The following is an 18,812-nucleotide window of genomic DNA, read 5'->3' as shown; positions in this document are numbered from 1 at the left end:
TGTGTGTGTGTGTGTGTGTGTGTGTGTGTGTGTGTGTGTGTGTGTGTGTGTGTGTGTGTGTGTGTGTGTGTGTGTGTGTGTGTGTGTGTGTGTGTGTGTGTGTGTGTGTGTGTGTGTGTGTGTGTGTGTGTGTGTGTGTGTGTGTGTGTGTGTGTGTGTGTGTGTGTGTGTGTGTGTGTGTGTGTGTGTGTGTGTGTGTGTGTGTGTGTGTGTGTGTGTGTGTGTGTGTGTGTGTGTGTGCACGCATGTCTGAGTGTGTGTGGCACAGGGCTTTTGTGTGTGTGGGTTTCTGTATGCACAGGAGGGCGGTGGTTGGGGGAGTAGTGCAGGATTTCGGATAAGGTTGGAGCTCTGCCAAAGGATGGATGGAGGAATTGGTTTTTCGGAGTATATTGTTAAAAATACCTATATTCCCCCAAGGAACCGAGTGTGCACTATGTTTTGGTTTTCTGGCTTCTGAGAGGAAGCAGGCAAGAGAGGGGGAAAAATGGAATTGTTGATCAGCTTGACTTCACCCTGCTGCTGTTGCTCAGCCAGGTCTGGCCAACATAGCAGCTATGATGAATGTCTCATCTCCAGGAATACATCACAAATAGCAAAACTGTACCTGCCCTGAATAGCTAAGTGTATTCTCTTCTGCAGTGTTGTTCGAAAACAATTGTGGACTATGGGGCTCTTTTGTCCCCGTTCCGCAGCTTTTCAGGCCAGCTAAAGAAGGAAAACAATGCTGTACCTTATTCTTTTGTCAATTCAGAGCCAATTTGTTCCTTTTTCAAACACATGAAAGGGTTAGAATATGTGTGGAGTGCGTCGCACAAAAGAAAATGAAGGATTCTAGTGAATTAATTTAAGCCACAAGAGGTAATTGGAAATGATAATGAGTTATTAAGAGTTAATGTCCTAAACGCACTGCTTTGATAGATTATTATCTGTAGAATGTAAAGAGGAGAACATGGCTGGTGTTGGCCTCGGCTGCAAAGTCTTCCTTACCTGGAATAAAAAAGTTAAATGCAACAATGCAGACGACTAGACGGACAAACTTATTCTCCAAAATCACATAAATATTGAGTAATTTATACAACAGAAACACAAATATACACACTCACACAAAATAACAACAATAACAATCAACACATTTTTCAATCTCATCTTTTTAATTGAAAAGAAATGAGTCAAGGGAAGAGAGAAAAAAAACTGGGTAAATTGAGAAAGTCGGATTAATTCACAGGGAATGACTGACAGCAGTGATGACAGCAATGCGGTCACAGTCCACATTTTCAAAGGATTCCCAGGTACCAGACAGAGAAAGAGAGAGGGAGGGGGGGGGGGCGGGGCGTGGGCTAGAAAATGTCCAAGAAGATATCATCTTCCTCTCAAGGTAAAAAATTAAAATTAAAAACTCATCTTTATCCAGTGTTGTTATAATAGACAATCACGTTGAAAAAATGTAAAGATCAAAAATAAAAAAGTGCACCTGCACTCACACACATACTTACAATTAGTTTCTTATTTTTGGGAAATGAAACATGAAAGTGCAAGCAAGATCACACGACGACAATATACAAGAGAGGCCTAGAGTGTCCCAACCTTCTATTCGAGCCACACCTACAGCCTGTAACGGGGGGAGGTTGGGGTAATGGCGTAAAATCGAGACATGGAGGTTTTTGGGGCTGCTTTGTTTGAACCCTGACAACCCCATCATCACCAACAGCTTCCATTTGTACAAAGGAAAGGCTCAAGTTTCATTTAATGACCACACTGTTACTCACCCTTCCAAATAAACACCATGGCTTCCCCTCCCTTCCCCAAAATGAGTTTGACTCCACCAAGCTTTTCCTATTAAGTGCATGGAAAGCTCCCAATTAAAGGCTTTTCTGTCACCATCAACATCATCACCAAATACCACACAAACATTTCTATTATCGATTGAAGATCATCATAAACATTTCATCACCAAACTGTTTCCACTCAAACACACTTCAAGTCTAAATGCTTTGATTGGTTAATGGAAATAAAGATTTCTTTGATTTGATACTACTGGTTTTATAGCACTGACTAAACACACTGTATAATGTGTTCTTGCATTCTTGCTTATCCAAGTGCCTTGTGTAAAAAGTACTCTGTTGTTGCCATCTGTACACGGCATTCAAATCCTCAAGCAGTACTGGGCCATGGAAGTGGTTCCACTGAGACAAACAAAATGTCTACAAAATAATAATAATTCACTATTTTGGTTTGTGGTTACACACACACACACACACACACACACACACACACACACACACACACACACACACACACACACACACACACACACACACACACACACACACACAGAGGCATAACAGTGCAGCCACACTGTGCAAAATGTGAATAGTAACATATGACAAAGCAAACAAACTAATTAAAATAAGTTGAAGGTTCATTTTCATCATAATTTAAAAAAGCAATTCTGACAATATCAAAATATAAAATCAGTAACATTTCAGGTGTCATTCATGCATCAGTGAAGTCACATTAAAGGTGGGGTAGGTAATTCACTTCAGAAACACTTTTTGTTATATTCCATGGAATGCTCTTAACATCCCGATAGCAATGAATATCTTAAATGCTTTGACAATAAATACATAAAAAAATGTCATCTGTGGAAGCTGTAGTACTGTAAAAAGCACGACCAATCATATTAGCCGGCACGGGTAAAATAATTGTATGGCCTACCTGCCTGTCAGCCTTCCATCTCGTGCACAAACTTATCTCGTGCCCTCATTGGTCATGTGCACGTTTGTGTGTGTTGGAGGAGGGGCTCTGTAAGGAAGTCTGAAGGAAGAGGCAGATTTTTTTCGGCTGCCTACTTTCAAATTCTAGCGCACCCGAGCTGGTTTCTCCATTCTTACCTACGCTACCTTTAAGTTTGGGCGTAGCACAGTATTTGCACCTAACGTCTTTCTGTATCAGAGGGCAAACACAATTCCAGGTCAGGTAGATTCCCACAAGCCATCTGATCTTGCTAGTTTCCATTTAGAGACGTGATGCAGCATTAAAATGAAATGTTCATTCAAAACAACTGAATTTTCATACTTTCTTTATGTACACAAGAATATGAAATACTGTATGAAATGGCGATTAGTTGCCTTAGTTGCCCTATTTACATTGTTCCAATCTTAAAGCTAACACATCCTTGGATGGAAACCTTCCCTTTCAAACAGTTCAGAAATGTTGCAAACATACTCCCAAATCAGCACTTTCACTTCAGCATTATTTGTGCCCATTAAAGTTGCCTTGAGAAGACCAGGTAACTAGTTGAGGATAACACTTAGAAGAAAATGATGTTCCTCATATATTGACATGCTGACTGGTTTACCTGATAAATCCAAATGATGACAACTCAGCCTTAACACTGAAGCTTGACCTTCAAACGCTGATTCATTATACTAGATTCTAACGTAGCAGATGGCCGAATTTTTGGACACTGGACACAGTGTGATGATTTTGTATTAATCAAAGACTTGTTGAACTAAATGCGATGTAGTACAATTAAGAGGGTTGTGAAAGAGAAAGGACAAAAAGAGATTTACATTTAAGAAGTATTCGTAGGAATAAATCAAAAGCATATGGTATGATGTTAATGATTTCAGATGGCGTAACATTTGGCCAGGTGTTCATAGGCATTAGCTCTAAGACTGGAAGCAGCGGAAACTGCTAGACTGACTCTGTCCGATGATAACAAAATCAATCTACCAGCCCTTCTTATAGTCTCTGAAATATATTTAATTTGATTAATCTGTAGAAAACAAAGGGAAAGGCGACAATTAAGGATTGTTAACGAGGAGTTTAATGTTGGACTTTTTGTTGGGCGGGCCTTCGTGAGTTTCTGCCAAGTAATAGTGTGGCCGTAAAACTTTAACATGTCTTTTGAATTATGATTTTGGTATCCAAACAAGTGAAGTCTTCAACACTTGCTGGTCTTGACTCAGGACATCAGTGCTGACTTAACTATTACTTTTTCCCACATCTTTCAGAACATGTTAATGCTGGGTTTTCCCTTACATTCACATAACGTCCGTGCTACCCAAATACTCTTACAGATGCCACCCAGTATGAAACTGGCTACAATTACTCTTCTGCTCAGATAAACTCATACAAACAGACACACAGGCACACACAGAGTTTAAAACAGACACAGTTTGGCCAAAATAGTTCATATCACAAACACATTATTGCGAATTAAGTGTGCTTTCTTTTCAATTTCAATTTAAAGTATTTAAAGCAATTGGAAATAACGACATGCAATTGAAAATAATAAATAAAAAAGGAATCATAAAAAATATGTTTTAGGCCTCGCCATGGGCCAAACGAAGTTCTGCATTGTCCACACATCAATCCTACATTCTTAACACACAGATAATACACACCAAGCACACAGACTCGCGTTGGCTTCACAGTCATGGTTTCATAGAAAGGAAGGGTGATTAAAGGTCAAGTCAGGGATTTGTGAGAGATGCTTAGCCTAAATTGTCATTTTAAATATACTGTTTGATCAGAGATAGCTGATTTGAGAAAAAAATCCATCCCTCCTCTCATCTGAGGATAACATCCTAACACAATAAAAACCTTCAGTGTCAATCCCAAAATGCATCATTCATTTGAGGAAACCCCATGCAAAGAGAGAAGATGCGGTGAGGTCAAAGATGGTTCGAGTTCCTGACCTGATGCTCATTGTTTTTCAGTGAGGGGAGTTTTGAAAAGTGTGAAGATGGAGAACCAGTCAGAATTCTGTACAATTCCCCTCCCTTTGAAACTGCACAGGGCAGCCAGCCCTGCCGACAAATAGCGGTGCAGAGTCGAGCGTCTCAGCTCTGCTGTACATGGAATGGGACATCGGGAGGAAAATACATTTTGGTTAGGTGTATATCTCACAGCAATGGAACCTACTGGTCCATGGTTATCCACGGTCTTCCAAGCCCTGTCCTTGACCTAACACCTATCCATTTTATTAATTATCTCTCACTCCTTGACTGAGTTGCAGCTGAAGATCATTAGGGCTCATCCGAGGGCCCTTAAGAGCGTTTCTGTGGAGCAGTATGCCTCTGAAGTGCCCTTGGCAGGCTGGAGTGTGTGTCTTGCTAGCTAACTTATTGATAGCTGATGAATTCCTCTGTTGAGCAGAGCAGAAAAAAGGCAGGGAGGGGGGTTTCAGGTCAAGCATCGGGGAATGTGAGTGACACTAAAGGACGGAGGTCGGTTTGCCACTGGAGAGACGTTCAGGAACGCTGTGGATGCTGCTGTGTGCTCAGTCGTGTCAGAGGTCACTGGGACGGATTGTAGACAAAGTGGCGGCGACTGGATCAGAGGAGAAGGAGCGGGCAGCTGAGGCACAGAGAGGGGACGACGAAGAGGTGATTTGGGAGAGGGAGGATGAAGGGCCGAGAGGATGAGGTGCAGCTCCGCGGATTAAGTGAGGGTGATGTAGGCTGAGGCCTTCTCCTTCAGATGTCTCAGACACAGATGACAACTCCAGCTCCCTGTACAACACACACACACACGCACACACACACACACACACACACAGATCTGAAGTTCAGTCACTGCTATTGTAAAGCCTTATGGATTAATCCTTCATTTTCGACAGAGCGTTAAGTAATACTGTAAATTAAAGCTCCATGTTGAAACACCACATGCTGCGTGCCTGTGGATTGCAGATGAAGGGGATTTGACAACTAGTTTCCTGTGGATTTGAGCATAGGATTTGTGACATTAATTAAACATCAACTTGAGATAGATGCCCAACTCTTAGTGTACAAACACCATGCTTTAATCAGACTAAAGGGATCCCGTGAGCATTCATCACAGCACAGTATGTTTAAAAATATATGTTTATCATCCATGTGAGAGCTCCGCAGGTCTCTCCATGAGAGTAAACCTAAGTTAACAGACTATTGCTGAATTTAAAAAATGTTTCTTGTAAATCCAAAGTGTTACATGTGTGGGCAGAGCATGACACTGTTAGTGAGTGTTGAACACAAGTGCCACTGCTACTGTATGTTCAGCCAAGTGACACTTTTACCATGGAAACAGATTATCTCTGCTTCTCCTCATTTCCATGACAACAACTTCAAACATCCTAAGGCTGGCATCTTGTATGTGTAGTAGGCAAATGTGTTTATTTACCATGGTTATTCATGTTAAGATAGACACACTATCGGGACAATTATGGCCTTGATGTTCCCACAAATTAGATTAAGATTTATAAATGAATAAATGAAATGAATAGTAAACGTAAAGCAAACTTTTATCATACATGTTTTCATAAATAAACAAGGTAAATACATATTGCATGTCCAAAAAGGAGATGAGGATTGATAATGACGAAGTAAAAAACGTTATATCTAAAAGTCAGCACAATCTGGCTGTTCTATTTCACGCTCCTCACTGCTATTGTCTCCACACCTACAGCACAGAAGGATAAATTATTGTGAACAAACACAAATGTTCTCAGTCCCTTGTTGAGCTTCAGTTCTGCAGTATCTCTTGATTATTGAACACATGCTTCCTTCTTATTGTTGTACATACCCTCTGGTGGTTCAGACATAGGAGGGCTCAGACAGTACATGTGGTATCCTCGGTCACAATCATCACAGAACAACAGCTGGTCCTGAAACAGAGCAGGATATTCACACAAACAGGAGTTATTATGTGGGGACAGATTTTATAGCACACAAAAGCATGATTTTATATGTATAGTAGTTTTAAGGAATATGATGGCTGAGGTGTGATATACATGACCTTTTTCTCGTTTTTAAATTGAGAATCCAATTATCTAGAAACGCTGTTAACTACGCTGACTATTATTAGGGTGGTAGAATTTTGAAAACTGAAAAAAAATTGTTTAAGGCAACAAACAAAAATCAACATGCTCTGTGACCTTATAGTCCACTCTACAGTTTATGTTATTATTCATTAAAGATTGAAAAGACAGCCTTTATTCTAGTTGTGTATATATATGTGTCTTTGAAAATCTCTTATGGGTTTAAAATGGTGTCAGCCCAGTGGGACCAATTAGACAACAGAATATCACAGTGGTCAACTTCCAGCCAGAGGGATCAAAAATCTGTGTGCCAAAAATGTATTCCTTCAAGTATAAAAATCTGTATTCCCTAAATTCGCTCTATTTATAAAACCTAAACTCATAGTCAAACAGTAGTATGTTCTACACTATATATGTACAGTATGTAATGTGTGTGTGTGCCACATGTGTTTAGAGTTAACATAATACAAAGTGAGATCTTACATCGTTCTCAGAGGTGCCACACAGACTGCAGGACTTGCACTCGATGCACTGCCAGCGATAAGTCCTCACCGCAGCCGTCATGTTCACTGTGAACTGCAGACAGGACGGGTGGCCTGAGTGCACACACGCACACACACACACACACACACAAGCACACGAAGCACACGCCCACACAAAAAAAAATGTCACCATTGCTTTCTGTATTATGAGGACAGTCATCAATCATCTACCTTTTCCATCTCTCCGCCAGTTAGCTTGCTCCATACGGACGATTTAATTATAAGTATTTATATTTTAGGGGGAATCCAACCGTGGTGTGTTACAATTGTGGACATGACATAATTTGAGATAGCTTAAAGCTTTTTTGGAAAACTTTGCATCCTATATTTACATAAAGCATCTGAGGTTTTTAAGAAATGACTATACCGGTGGCTTACTTTAGATACAAACGATGTTGGCATTTCTACAATAGTCTCCAAGGGGCCCTATTATGCTTTTTAGGGTTTTCCCTTTCCTGTCGTGTGATATATGGCTTTTTGTTCGTGTTAATGGTCTGCAAGGCTAAAATCCCAAAGTTCCTCCAGAGGGAGTTTCTCTCCAACACATCCCCCCCCCCCTGTCTGAAATGCCTCCATTGGATTCCTTTGTTTACTTCAGCAACATAGTGACATCACTACGTAACACTCGTACTTCTTTTAGCTACAACACATTGTACCTGCTATGACTAAGGGGCAGGACATCTCTGGTTTCAGACAGAGGGTGAAAAGAGGTGCTGCAGAACAGGCATGAGAAAAATAAATACCTTATTGAACGTTAAAGCATGTCAACATATCACAGTAGAGCCACAGAATACTAATATGAACCTGGAAATTAGCATAGTAGGACCCCTTTAACTAATTCAATATCTAACATGAACATTTTTATTTTTTTTCCATTGTACTTAACTTCTCTGCTGTTTAGAATGTATTGCACTACCATAATTAGTTTTTCATGGTACTAATGTTATCTCATCCCCGCTCCTTGACACTCATTTAGTGTCCATGTGACTGGTTATAAAGAAGAGGACCATACCATATTTATGCTTGCTGCAGCCCATTCACTACAAGTCACATACTTCTTTTTAAGTTCTGTTTTATTTTATTTCCAGATGAAAAAAACATGTGGATAAAAAAAATATATACAGTACATGCAATCAAATGATACACAAATTCTTCACCATAAACCAATCTCTGCAAACATATAACCAGGATATACAAGCACAGCCCACAAATGAAAACAAAGAGAGATATAATGGGAAAATAATAATACAACCATATTTCAAAAATCATACTTGAACTCTACTCTGATCAAATGTACTGTCGGCCCTTCACAATACATAAAGTCCATTCTCTCACAAACTCATAAGCTTCTTGCAGCACAAGCAACATGGTCTCAAAAAGAAGAATGGGTTTAAGATATCACAATTGTAAAGTATGTTGTTGTTGCACAACATGCCAGGATTAAAAATATATTGATTGAAAGATATGCAGCAGACATTTGAAGCAATTTTGTCTTTTTTGGTCAGGCAAGGTCACTGATATTACATTTCATTGAGCGTACATATCATATTAATTGCATATACTTGAAGTTACATGCAATTTGTTAAATTACTTAAATTGTATCTCAAGTGAATTATCTATTTGATATTCTTGGTATTGTACAGACTATTACAAAATGAATAATCCATGTCTATAATGTTATCACTCGTTATATACTTGTTATGTGTCATTCTATATTAAATAGCACTTTAGGTTTTAAAGTGGATTTATATTCCTGGCACTTAAACAAGCAGCAACAGAAGCGTGTTTAAAAAATTAGTCATTTTGCAGAGAAGATTTTAGTACACTTTACATTAAAGCCACTGTCTTTCAAAGCATTTCATATCGTTTAGGAATATTTAAAGTATTTACTTTTCAAGCAACCACTAGTTTCTATACATTTCGACCTTTTGAACCTGCATTTAACACACATAAAGAAGACATGAATTGAATTGTTATGTACGGTGGCCTTAAAGAACAGTAAGTCCCCATTAATAAAATGTTTATTTACACATTTTACCAGATACCTATGTTGGTGTTCAGTTAATTGCTGAAAATACAGTGCAAGGTGATGCTACCGTCTTAGGTAACATTTGTGAGATTTTATTGTAAAAACAAATCAAACAAATGGCAGAATGGCTCAGTCTCTGCAAATTGGTTTCAAATTCTCTCGAAAGTGTAAGCCAGTAACTGCTTGGAAAGTAACAAAGTACCTTGGAAATCTAAAACATAACAGCAACGTCTATTAAAAAGGTTAAGTATACTGTACACTGATTTGTAGTAGATGAGCTAAAACAAAAAACACTGGTATGGTCCGTTCATTTTTAACCCTAACATGATTTGAAACGTTCTTTTATTTATATTGTAAAAACGAAATCTCTACTGAGTAAATATAACACACATTTGTGCATCAACAGAGTACGGCCTTCCTCCTGCCAACCATCCCCTTCAGCGGTGCCCTACCTGAGCGTCCACAGTCTGCACACGAGATAAGGTCTTCAGGACAGCCCGTCTTCTTTGAGCCTCCGAGGCAGAAGTCGCAGTAGCCGTTGGCGATCACTGAGCCGTCAGGTGCTTTCTTGGCTGGAAGAACAAAAAGAAAAGAGAAGCAGGTAAGAAAAATGGGGCTTCAGTTTGCTTCTGTCTGGGCTTTTAGAAAAGGGGGATGAGGAGCAGAGTGTCAACTCATAAGTCAGTGTTGTGAAATGCTGCCCTGGAGTGAAAGAGCTGTATCAGTCTCTAGACAGTGGAAGACTATACAAGTAAGATATACAGAGAAGCTTTCACCAAGGACTGCAGAGTCTAAACAAGGGAGGCCACAAGTCCAAGGCCCGCGGAGGGGGTGGGGGGGGCAGTAAAACTGACATAGCCCCTTTTGACTGATGTATGAGTACTGAGTAGTTAAATTACTTTTTTAGTACAACACCCAGGCCAGGAGCCAATATGAAAAATTAAGAGTAAAATCATTGATTTATTCATTCAATCAGTGTCGGAAAGGCTAGGTAACAACCATATTCAAAATAATACAATACATTCATTAATCAGAGCACTTGCATGAGACTGTTTGCATGAGACATGAGTGTTTAAAGTCAAAATAGAGGGAGATAGAAACAGCCGCTTCTATTACTCTTTCTCTCTCTTTGCATCCACGAAACGCAGGAAGGTTTAGAAACGTAACTAAGAAAACGTGTTGTCCACCACTTCTACAAACAGTGCTTCCCATGGTTCCCAAGACAACTGTGTTACTATCAATGCATGTGTGATAGGTAAACGTTCAATTGCATCGCAGCAGTCAGTGGGAATGAGTGACGGTGAGTGTTTGGCTCGTTGAAAGTACACGTTTTGGGATAAAAAAAATACACAATTCAGGCTATAATACATAAAAAGATGCGATCAGAGTCCAAATGTTGCGTGGGCCTGCTGACAGAGCATTGTACTGACAGTGAGTGATAAGAGGTAGAACGTGATGTAAAACAAAGAAGAAGAGAGGAGATGTGTAACTAAGTCCCTGTTGCCAGACTCTCGCCCCATCCCATCACTCTGTCTACCTCTCTCTCCTTTTCCATCTGTTTGCTATGGTAAAAAACAAGCACCGGTGTGTGCCTGCGCTGGAGCCTGGGACGCACTAAACCCCGTCTCACCAGAGTGGGAGATGGGGAGGCACAGAGAGGGACGCCTACTGGAAGCCTCAGGTGTCTGGTTAATATTTTCAGGAGAAAGAGAAGGAGAGAAAAAAAGAGGGGGAACTGAAGAAAGACAGAACACGTGTGAGTGTGTGTGTGAGGATTGTGCTGGGAGAGACCTGCCGTCATGCTGAGCGGAGAGGCAAGTGCTCCACGTGAAGCCATTTCATAATGATTATTAACAAGAGAGAAATTCCCCCTGCCTGTCGAGTGCTGTGGGTAAGCATACCACATCTACCCCCCCTCCCTCCATTCTTCTGTCTGTTATTCTGTCTACCTGTCTGCCTCCTGCCAGTCTTACTGCTGTTGATTGCATAATCACTTTAATGGAAGCAATCACATAACCACTGCAGACTATTTTGTATGTGCGCTTTCTCCTCTAAGATGTAAAGCCCTGGATGGGTCCTTCACAATGAGTCACCAGGCAGGTCAGAGCAACAGTGAATACAAGAGAGTGGATTTCACTCAGGTACACCATACATATACTGTAGGCATGCACAGAGAGACGTCCATAGACAAAAGACACGCACACACAGGCGCGCAGACAGACAGCGCTGCAGGTGTTATGTTGTGCCTGGCCATATGAGAGACTGAGAGAGGTCATTAATCCATCCATTTCAGGGTGGGGTCTTATTTGGCCCGAAGGGGAGGGGGTGAGTACAGGGTGAATTTGATGGAAAAGAAGGTGAGATGGGAAGGAGGAGTGAGAGAGATTGGGTTTCTACTCCACAGAGTCTGGCTTTAATCCTCAGAGAAATAAAATAATAAAAGAAACTCTCTGATCATGTGGAGAGACAGACAGAAAGACTGACATGAAACAGGGGAGGGGAGGGAAATAATAAGCTGTACCTGCTACTGCAGAATTCAACAGGAGTGCGCTGAGCAAAAAGAAAAAAAGCAAGAGGCTGTCATCTGTGGTGAGAATGAAACTGCATAGGACTTTACTGCTGGGCTGTGCACTCTCATATGGGGTGCAATGATGAGAAACAAGCAGGAGAGACTGTATCAGCATCAATAGAAACATAACCAAATGCAATTACTCATTTCTCTGTCAACAAGGATTCTCAGGGCACCAGATTAACAGTATATGTTCAATTAAATTGTATTTGTATAGTTCGATATACTAAAACTAGGGTTATCTTGACGATGGCTGCAGAAAAACACTGATAATTCACTATTTATTTTTCAAACACAGATGGCCCCATCCTCATAATTCTCAGTAATCTCCTCTTCGGCTTATTATATGAGATCTTGCTGGTGTCAGCTTTTCAAAATTGAGAGTTTCATTATGGAAATCACACCTGCACATCATCAGACCTATGTGTTCGGCAGATATTTCCTAGTCCTTCCCCCCCCCCCCCCTTTAATAACAAATGATCAGGAAGTCAGGGTAGTTTTTAATACAGTATTGCTGAGATGATACGATGGTATTGCATTTTGTCAAAGCACAAAGAAAGATAGTAATAATTTTAACATTTAGGGCAGTAGTAGGCTATACGGATACATGATGGTGAAAATGTACAAAAGGCATATTTTATTCTAATATTTGCTTCACATTCTCATGTCTATCAAACAGGTCCAGTTCCATTGAAATTGTGCTTAATTTAACTAAACCAAAATACTTATGAGTGATTCCCATCATGTAGTCCCTATCATTTTAGGTTAACAGTCAATTATCTGAGCTTTTTCATAGTTTATTATTCCCTAAATGGGACCAACATTTACAAATTGAACGTCATGTTGTATTAAATAAGACCTGAAGTAGCGACTGAGACCACAAACTTGTCAGGGCAATGTTGCCGGAGATAAGAAGTAGCGTCATTTCCACATAGACTTTTATATAATCGGCTTTCTTTTTGCAACCAGTCGCACCCACAGTCTTTTTACTTTTTTAGGCTCATAGCTTGTCACTTGCTGCTCACAGTTGACGGTCTAGGGATTAGTGATTGAGTGCAGGGAGTCACCATGTGCACCCTTTAAGTTAGCTTGTTAGCATGCTAATATTGCTAAATGGCACAAACAAAGTACAGCTATAGGCTACCTGTAGTTTTACAGGTATTTGCTCAAAAAGAATTACAAAGTGTAATCATTAGATCACAAAAGTTGATAAGATTCATTCTGCTTGGGGGTAGGGTTAGTTATTAAATTACATTGCACTCTATTTAACAGAGGTAGACCGACTGACCATTTCAACAGTATTTAACCCTATGTGCAAACTGTATCAAGAAGTCCTACTCCAAATGAATGCCGAGAGGATACAGTATAAAGACTTATATATACACTATATCTGTATTTACTTGTTTAAGAACAACATAGCCAGATGTTTACTGAGTCTAGCAGAAGGACGTATAAAGCTGTAGAGACAGATGCGGCGTGCAGCCCTGGAGCCAACGTAAACACGTTTTGTCTTCTTGTTCAGGTGGTCAAATAAATTGCTTTTATCTTTGCTGCTTTTATTTTGGCTCACTGCTGCTGATTGGGCCTCACAGTCCCCGGTGGAATAAACTAGACAGGCACACATGTGGATAGCCACACACACTCGGGCTACGTTTTATCTGTGTGCTACCGTTTCACTGTTGGTGTGTGCATCTGTGTTTGCCTTTGTAGTCGTTCCTGTGTGCATGTGTGTGCCTGCGTCTTTGTGTGTGTGTGTGTGTGTGTGTGTGTGTGTGTGTGTGTGTGTGTGTGTGTGTGTGTGTGTGTGTGTGTGTGTGTGTGTGTGTGTGTGTGTGTGTGTGTGTGTGTGTGTGTGTGTGTGTGTGTGTGTGTGTGTGTGTGTGTGTGTGTGTGTGTGCACGCGCGTGTGGGTTTGGAGGCCCCAGAGAGTGAATCAGCAGGTCCTGACGCATGTGAGTGAGTTGGGGCTGCCCGCTGGCCTGCCTGCACGGAGAAAAAAAACTCCATCAATGATTAAACGCCTGCGGCCATGTTTCAGAACCCGCCTGCAACCACAGACACGCCATCGCCAGCAAAGGGAGGGAGGGGAGAGGAAAATAATAGAGACAGAGGAAAGAGCTAATGAGCGAACATAAAACAGATATAAGGCAGGTGGAGAGAAAACCAGAAGAATATGGCACCAGTCTCTTTTTCTCCCCCTCGTTAGTTTAACCTCCTGCTTTTCCTCTCTCTTTAAATCCTTACCTCTTTCAGCCACCCTGCTCCAATCCTTCTCTTTTCTTACCTCCAAGTCTCCCTCCTTTACCTGACCCTCCTATCCTCCTCCTCCACTCTCCCTCCCTCCCCTCCGCATCGCTCCTCTTCCAATTACCAGGAGGAGTATGAGCAGAACCGCACACTTCACAGCTTTCAAGTGTTGGAGAGAGATCCTCCTGGGAATTATCCAGCGAGAGATGAATCCTCAAATGCTCCTCACCCCCCCCCCAACACCTACCCTTCCCCATCCTTCCTCCCTCTCTGCTTACAATTCTCTCTCCCCCTGCCTCATTTTCTCTCCCTTCCTCCTACATGCTGCTCTTCGTAACAGAGCGTTGTTATTTCGCTCTCTGAACTGCCTCTTGCCCGGCTCCTATTGTAATTGAAGTGTCTCTTTTCACAAACTAAATGTATTGCATTGATTACTTTATTGTATCTAATTGTATTTGTTACTTGTATTTATTTAACATAACATGCTGGCCAAAATGGGATTCATTTAGTGTTTTGTGTGACAAAAAACAAAAATGGAAGAAAAAAAAGAGACGCATACAAGTTTGGATACATGGTCATTTACTCTATTTGCACTGCAGAAAGATGGAAGTGATTAGCATTCAACAATGAAGCAGAGTAGTTTCCAAGAGAATGAAACTGAAATAAGTTAAATGAAATACATGAATCTGATCTTAACCCCTTGAGAGAATATTTTATTTACAGATTGAGTGACTAATGGTAAGAAAAAGATTGCGTACGTGCGGTGTGTCATCGTGAAAAGCAACAAGACAACATAGTAGCACTGTGAGAAAGTACAGGAGTAGAAGTTATGACTATTAGTTATTAGTTATGACTTATTAGTTGTCTTTATCCTCATCCTGGCAATGTCCCAAAGTATCTTCCTCCTGTATCCTAACATTCTACCTCCTCTTCCTCTCTTCCCTCAGTCTCCCCCCAGACGTTGACCTGGGATCAATACCACAGACGGACTCTGGCTGGTCGATAATCTCATCCTCTGGCCGGCCGCTGTGGAAGCCTCATCAACTCAGTGCTTCAAATCCAAGAGGAATTACCTCTGCCACACACAAGCAAACAGGCCTACCTGTTGACTTGTCTCACTCTCTCTTCAAACTCACTTTTTATATCTTAAAAATGTTTTCTCATCTCCCCATCTCTCTGCCTGCTACTTGATTTGATAGCGTATAAGAGCATCACAACTATTTGCATGACATTTTTAATGTTCTTCTTCATTTATATGTGTTCTGTTGTTACATACAAGTAACTTCAGCCATTAACAAGAAAAACATTTACACGTGGATACTTATTATCACAACAAGAGACTATTCATGTTTTATAACTGTCGAAAGCAACAAAAACAGTACTGCAGTTGTAGATGGGAGGAAGAGGTGAGGATGAGGGGATGCCAAAGTGGGGAAAGATGCAAATGAGGAGGGAGCGGGAAAATATTTCAGGAATGAATGAGGCAAAAGGGGAGAGAGAAAAAGAGAGGAAGAAGAGGAAGACGAGGAAGCACAAAGGCGAGAGAAGGAAGAGAATAAAAAAAGTGGCTCCCGTTGTATCGGTGCAGCGGTGTGTGAAAACACACACTCTGCACTCCTGTCGCCTCACTGCTTAATGAGGAGAGCCTCTCAGGAGTCACCCACCCACACACACACACACACACACACACACACACACACACACACACACACACACACACACACACACACACACACACACACACACTCAACGATTTACAGCCATGCCTTTGCATAATAACTTTTGCTATCCAGTTTTAGTCCCATCCCCCACTTGCTCTCTTTAACGTGATGAATGAGAGTCCCTGTAACCCTCGTCCAGCCACACTCACACACATAATTACAGTTTGATAAATGTAATTCTATTTAAACAAGAGAGGAGAAAGATGTATAGTTAACACATACATGTACATTCACACAGACACAAAAGCCCAAATGCTCAAGGAAACATCTTCAGCATTTTTTTATGCAGACAAGGAGACAGAGATGCAGTCAGATGGAAACCGTCAGTCACAGATGAAAAGTCACCAGCTTCCTTTCTCTCTCTCTCTCTCCCCCTCTCCATCTTCCTCCTCTCACTCTTTCTCCCATCCTCTTCCTCTTTGCACTTTCATGCGTTCTCATTATTGCTGCTGCTCTCTCTGCCTCTGATTCGATCTCTTCTCTGCGCTTCATTGTGCTTCATCTTTTCACTTCCTTTTCCTTATTTGGTTTAGATCCTCTTCCTTACTCTCAAAGAGAACATTTGAACATTTTCCTGCAATCTATCTGTTGTCCCACGAATGCCCGCAACACAGCTTTGCTCTATTTTCCCGCATTTCTGCTCCTTTTCCATCCCTGCACACTCAAAACCTACCCCACCCCTTACCCGTACACACATACACACACAAGTACTACTTTCACTCATGTCCAGTCAGCAGGTTGCGTAACTCTCAGTGCACTGTGGGTCTGGATGCATGTGGTTGTGTGTGTGGTTGTGTGTGTGGTTGTGGTTGTGGTTGTGTGTGTGTGTGTGTGTGTGTGTGTGTGTGTGTGTGTGTGTGTGTGTGTGTGTGTGTGTGTGTGTGTGTGTGTGTGTGTGTGTGTGTGTGTGTGTGTGTGTGTGTGTGTGTGTGTGTGTGTGTGTGTGTGTGTGTGTGTGTGTGTGTGTGTGTGTGTGTGTGTGTGTGTGTGTGTGTGTGTGTGTGTGTGTGTGTGTGTGTGTGTGTGTGTGTGTGTGTGTGTGTGTGTGTGTGTGTGTGTGCGTGCAATGTGAGCCTGTGTGCTGGGATGACATTGCAAAGTAAAGAGGACGGAGGCAGTGTTGGTGCATAATAAAACTTGATCTATGGCTGCTTTGTAATCACACTGACCCGCAGAACCAGAGAGAGAGAGAGACACCCACACACACGTGCACACACACACACACAAAAACACACAGCACGTCAGGCTCTGCAGATATGTGCACATTTAGCCAATGGACATGTAAGCCAACACACAGAACACACACACACACACACACACACACACACACACACACACACACACACACACACACACACACTTACTCCCCCAGATTCAATGCATTTAAAAAGAATCACTCGTACACACAGCATACTCCTAGAAGTAAGTGTAAGCATACTTTACACACACTTCAAATCAAAAGAGTCAAAATGCAAATAATTAATCCTAGCTTGTTTCATTGAGAGAACCGGCTGAGAATGTGACCGTGAAATCCTGTTTGAATTGTGCCAAATCGACCCAAGATGTGTCAGCCATATACCGTCACATGTTAAAAATTACTAGGTGGCCGAAAAAGAGCATAAAAAGGAACATTTTGCAAAAAAATGTTTTGAGTGGAAATCGGCATGAGATCGTTTGTACACTTTCATCTGAAATGGGGAGTTTGAGTTTCCGTAGGTGGTGCGGTTTCCTTTGTGTGTTCAGTCATGCGGTGGCTATCGCTGCTTGTGCTAACCACTAATTAGCATTCTTTTCAAACAAACCTCAATTGTAAGAGGGATCATTTTGTGCACAAGAGGATGTTCCCCAAGGTTGGCATTGTAATCTGTGTGTTCACACACACATATGTCTTTTGGATTAATTTTTTTTAATGAATCGGGCATCAATGAAACTGTTGCATTTTCATGTCCACTTCTCCTCTCTGGGTTTTAAAGTCACAGACGTTAAAACAGATAACAAGTAGACGGACAGAGATGGATGGAGGGTGAGGGTGGATTTGGGGTGTGGGGTGGTTTTGGTGGTGCATGGGAGGCTTGTGGTGCTGTTGGAGCTTATCCAAGATGAGCGAGTAACACAAAACAACCAGCCAGCAAGCCTCAGCACCACATGTTAAGACAGAATACCAAATGAAGCAGACTCCGATATTACTCTGCCTTCACCACTCCAACCGTCTGGGGGAATCTATATGATGAATCATGAAGAGATGTGTTGTGTTGGAATAACTCTCTGCTTTTCGCTCTGCTTCTGCCTTTGTCTGTGTTCTCTCCATCATGCTATTCCTTATGTTATACCTAATGAACTCCTCTGTGCACACTAAGCTCCATCTCTCTCCTATAGTTTAACTTCCTCCATTATTCTTCACTCTTTCTGTCTCCTCTCTTCCTCCCTTTTCTTTTGTCTCCATACCTCTCTTTCTCTTTCTCTCTTTTCAATGTACATAACAATGTACTCTTTAGGAGGGAGCCCTGGCGGTATCTATGGCAACCAGATTGCTAGGCAACAGCCGATTCTCCCTTCCTTTCCTGTGCCGTGCAGCAGCGGCAACAATCAACCAATCAAAAGCTTTGGAGGAATGCCGGTGTACAGGAAAAGTTCAGAAGACATCCAAAAGAAAGCTCTGATGCTCTCTACTCGCAAATGTGCTGCCTTAATGTGGAATAAATATCACATAAATGAACATAGAATCAACCAAAAAGTCTGCACTGGAAGACAATTGAAAAATAAAATTGAAAATGTGGTATTTTGCACGAGAAGACAATTGAAAAATACAATTAAATAGATAAAACTTCATTTATGTGCACACACCATCCCACAAGTGTAAAAAGAGGGCTCGATAAGTGTGTACATTTTGTGCAATTTT

General features: G+C 41.3%; 1 protein-coding gene across 1 annotated transcript in view; it reads right to left on the bottom strand.

The window, feature by feature from the left end:
• Positions 1 to 1,203: 1,203 nt before the first annotated feature.
• dpf1 (double PHD fingers 1) overlaps positions 1,204 to 18,812 on the bottom strand; it is a 43,185-nt gene continuing 25,576 nt past the window's right edge. The window contains exons 9-12 of the mRNA XM_034096797.2: positions 9,829 to 9,948; positions 7,289 to 7,401; positions 6,571 to 6,652; positions 1,204 to 5,522 (exon numbers count right to left, since the gene is read on the bottom strand). Of these exons, the coding sequence (XP_033952688.1) occupies positions 5,452 to 5,522; positions 6,571 to 6,652; positions 7,289 to 7,401; positions 9,829 to 9,948 (386 nt within the window). The 3' untranslated portion in view covers positions 1,204 to 5,451. The remainder of the gene's footprint in view (positions 5,523 to 6,570; positions 6,653 to 7,288; positions 7,402 to 9,828; positions 9,949 to 18,812) is intronic.

The sequence above is a fragment of the Pseudochaenichthys georgianus genome, chromosome 13 (genome assembly GCF_902827115.2).
Source record: "Pseudochaenichthys georgianus chromosome 13, fPseGeo1.2, whole genome shotgun sequence".
Classification (NCBI taxonomy): domain Eukaryota; kingdom Metazoa; phylum Chordata; class Actinopteri; order Perciformes; family Channichthyidae; genus Pseudochaenichthys; species Pseudochaenichthys georgianus.
This window is presented reverse-complemented; position numbering and strand designations above follow the sequence as displayed.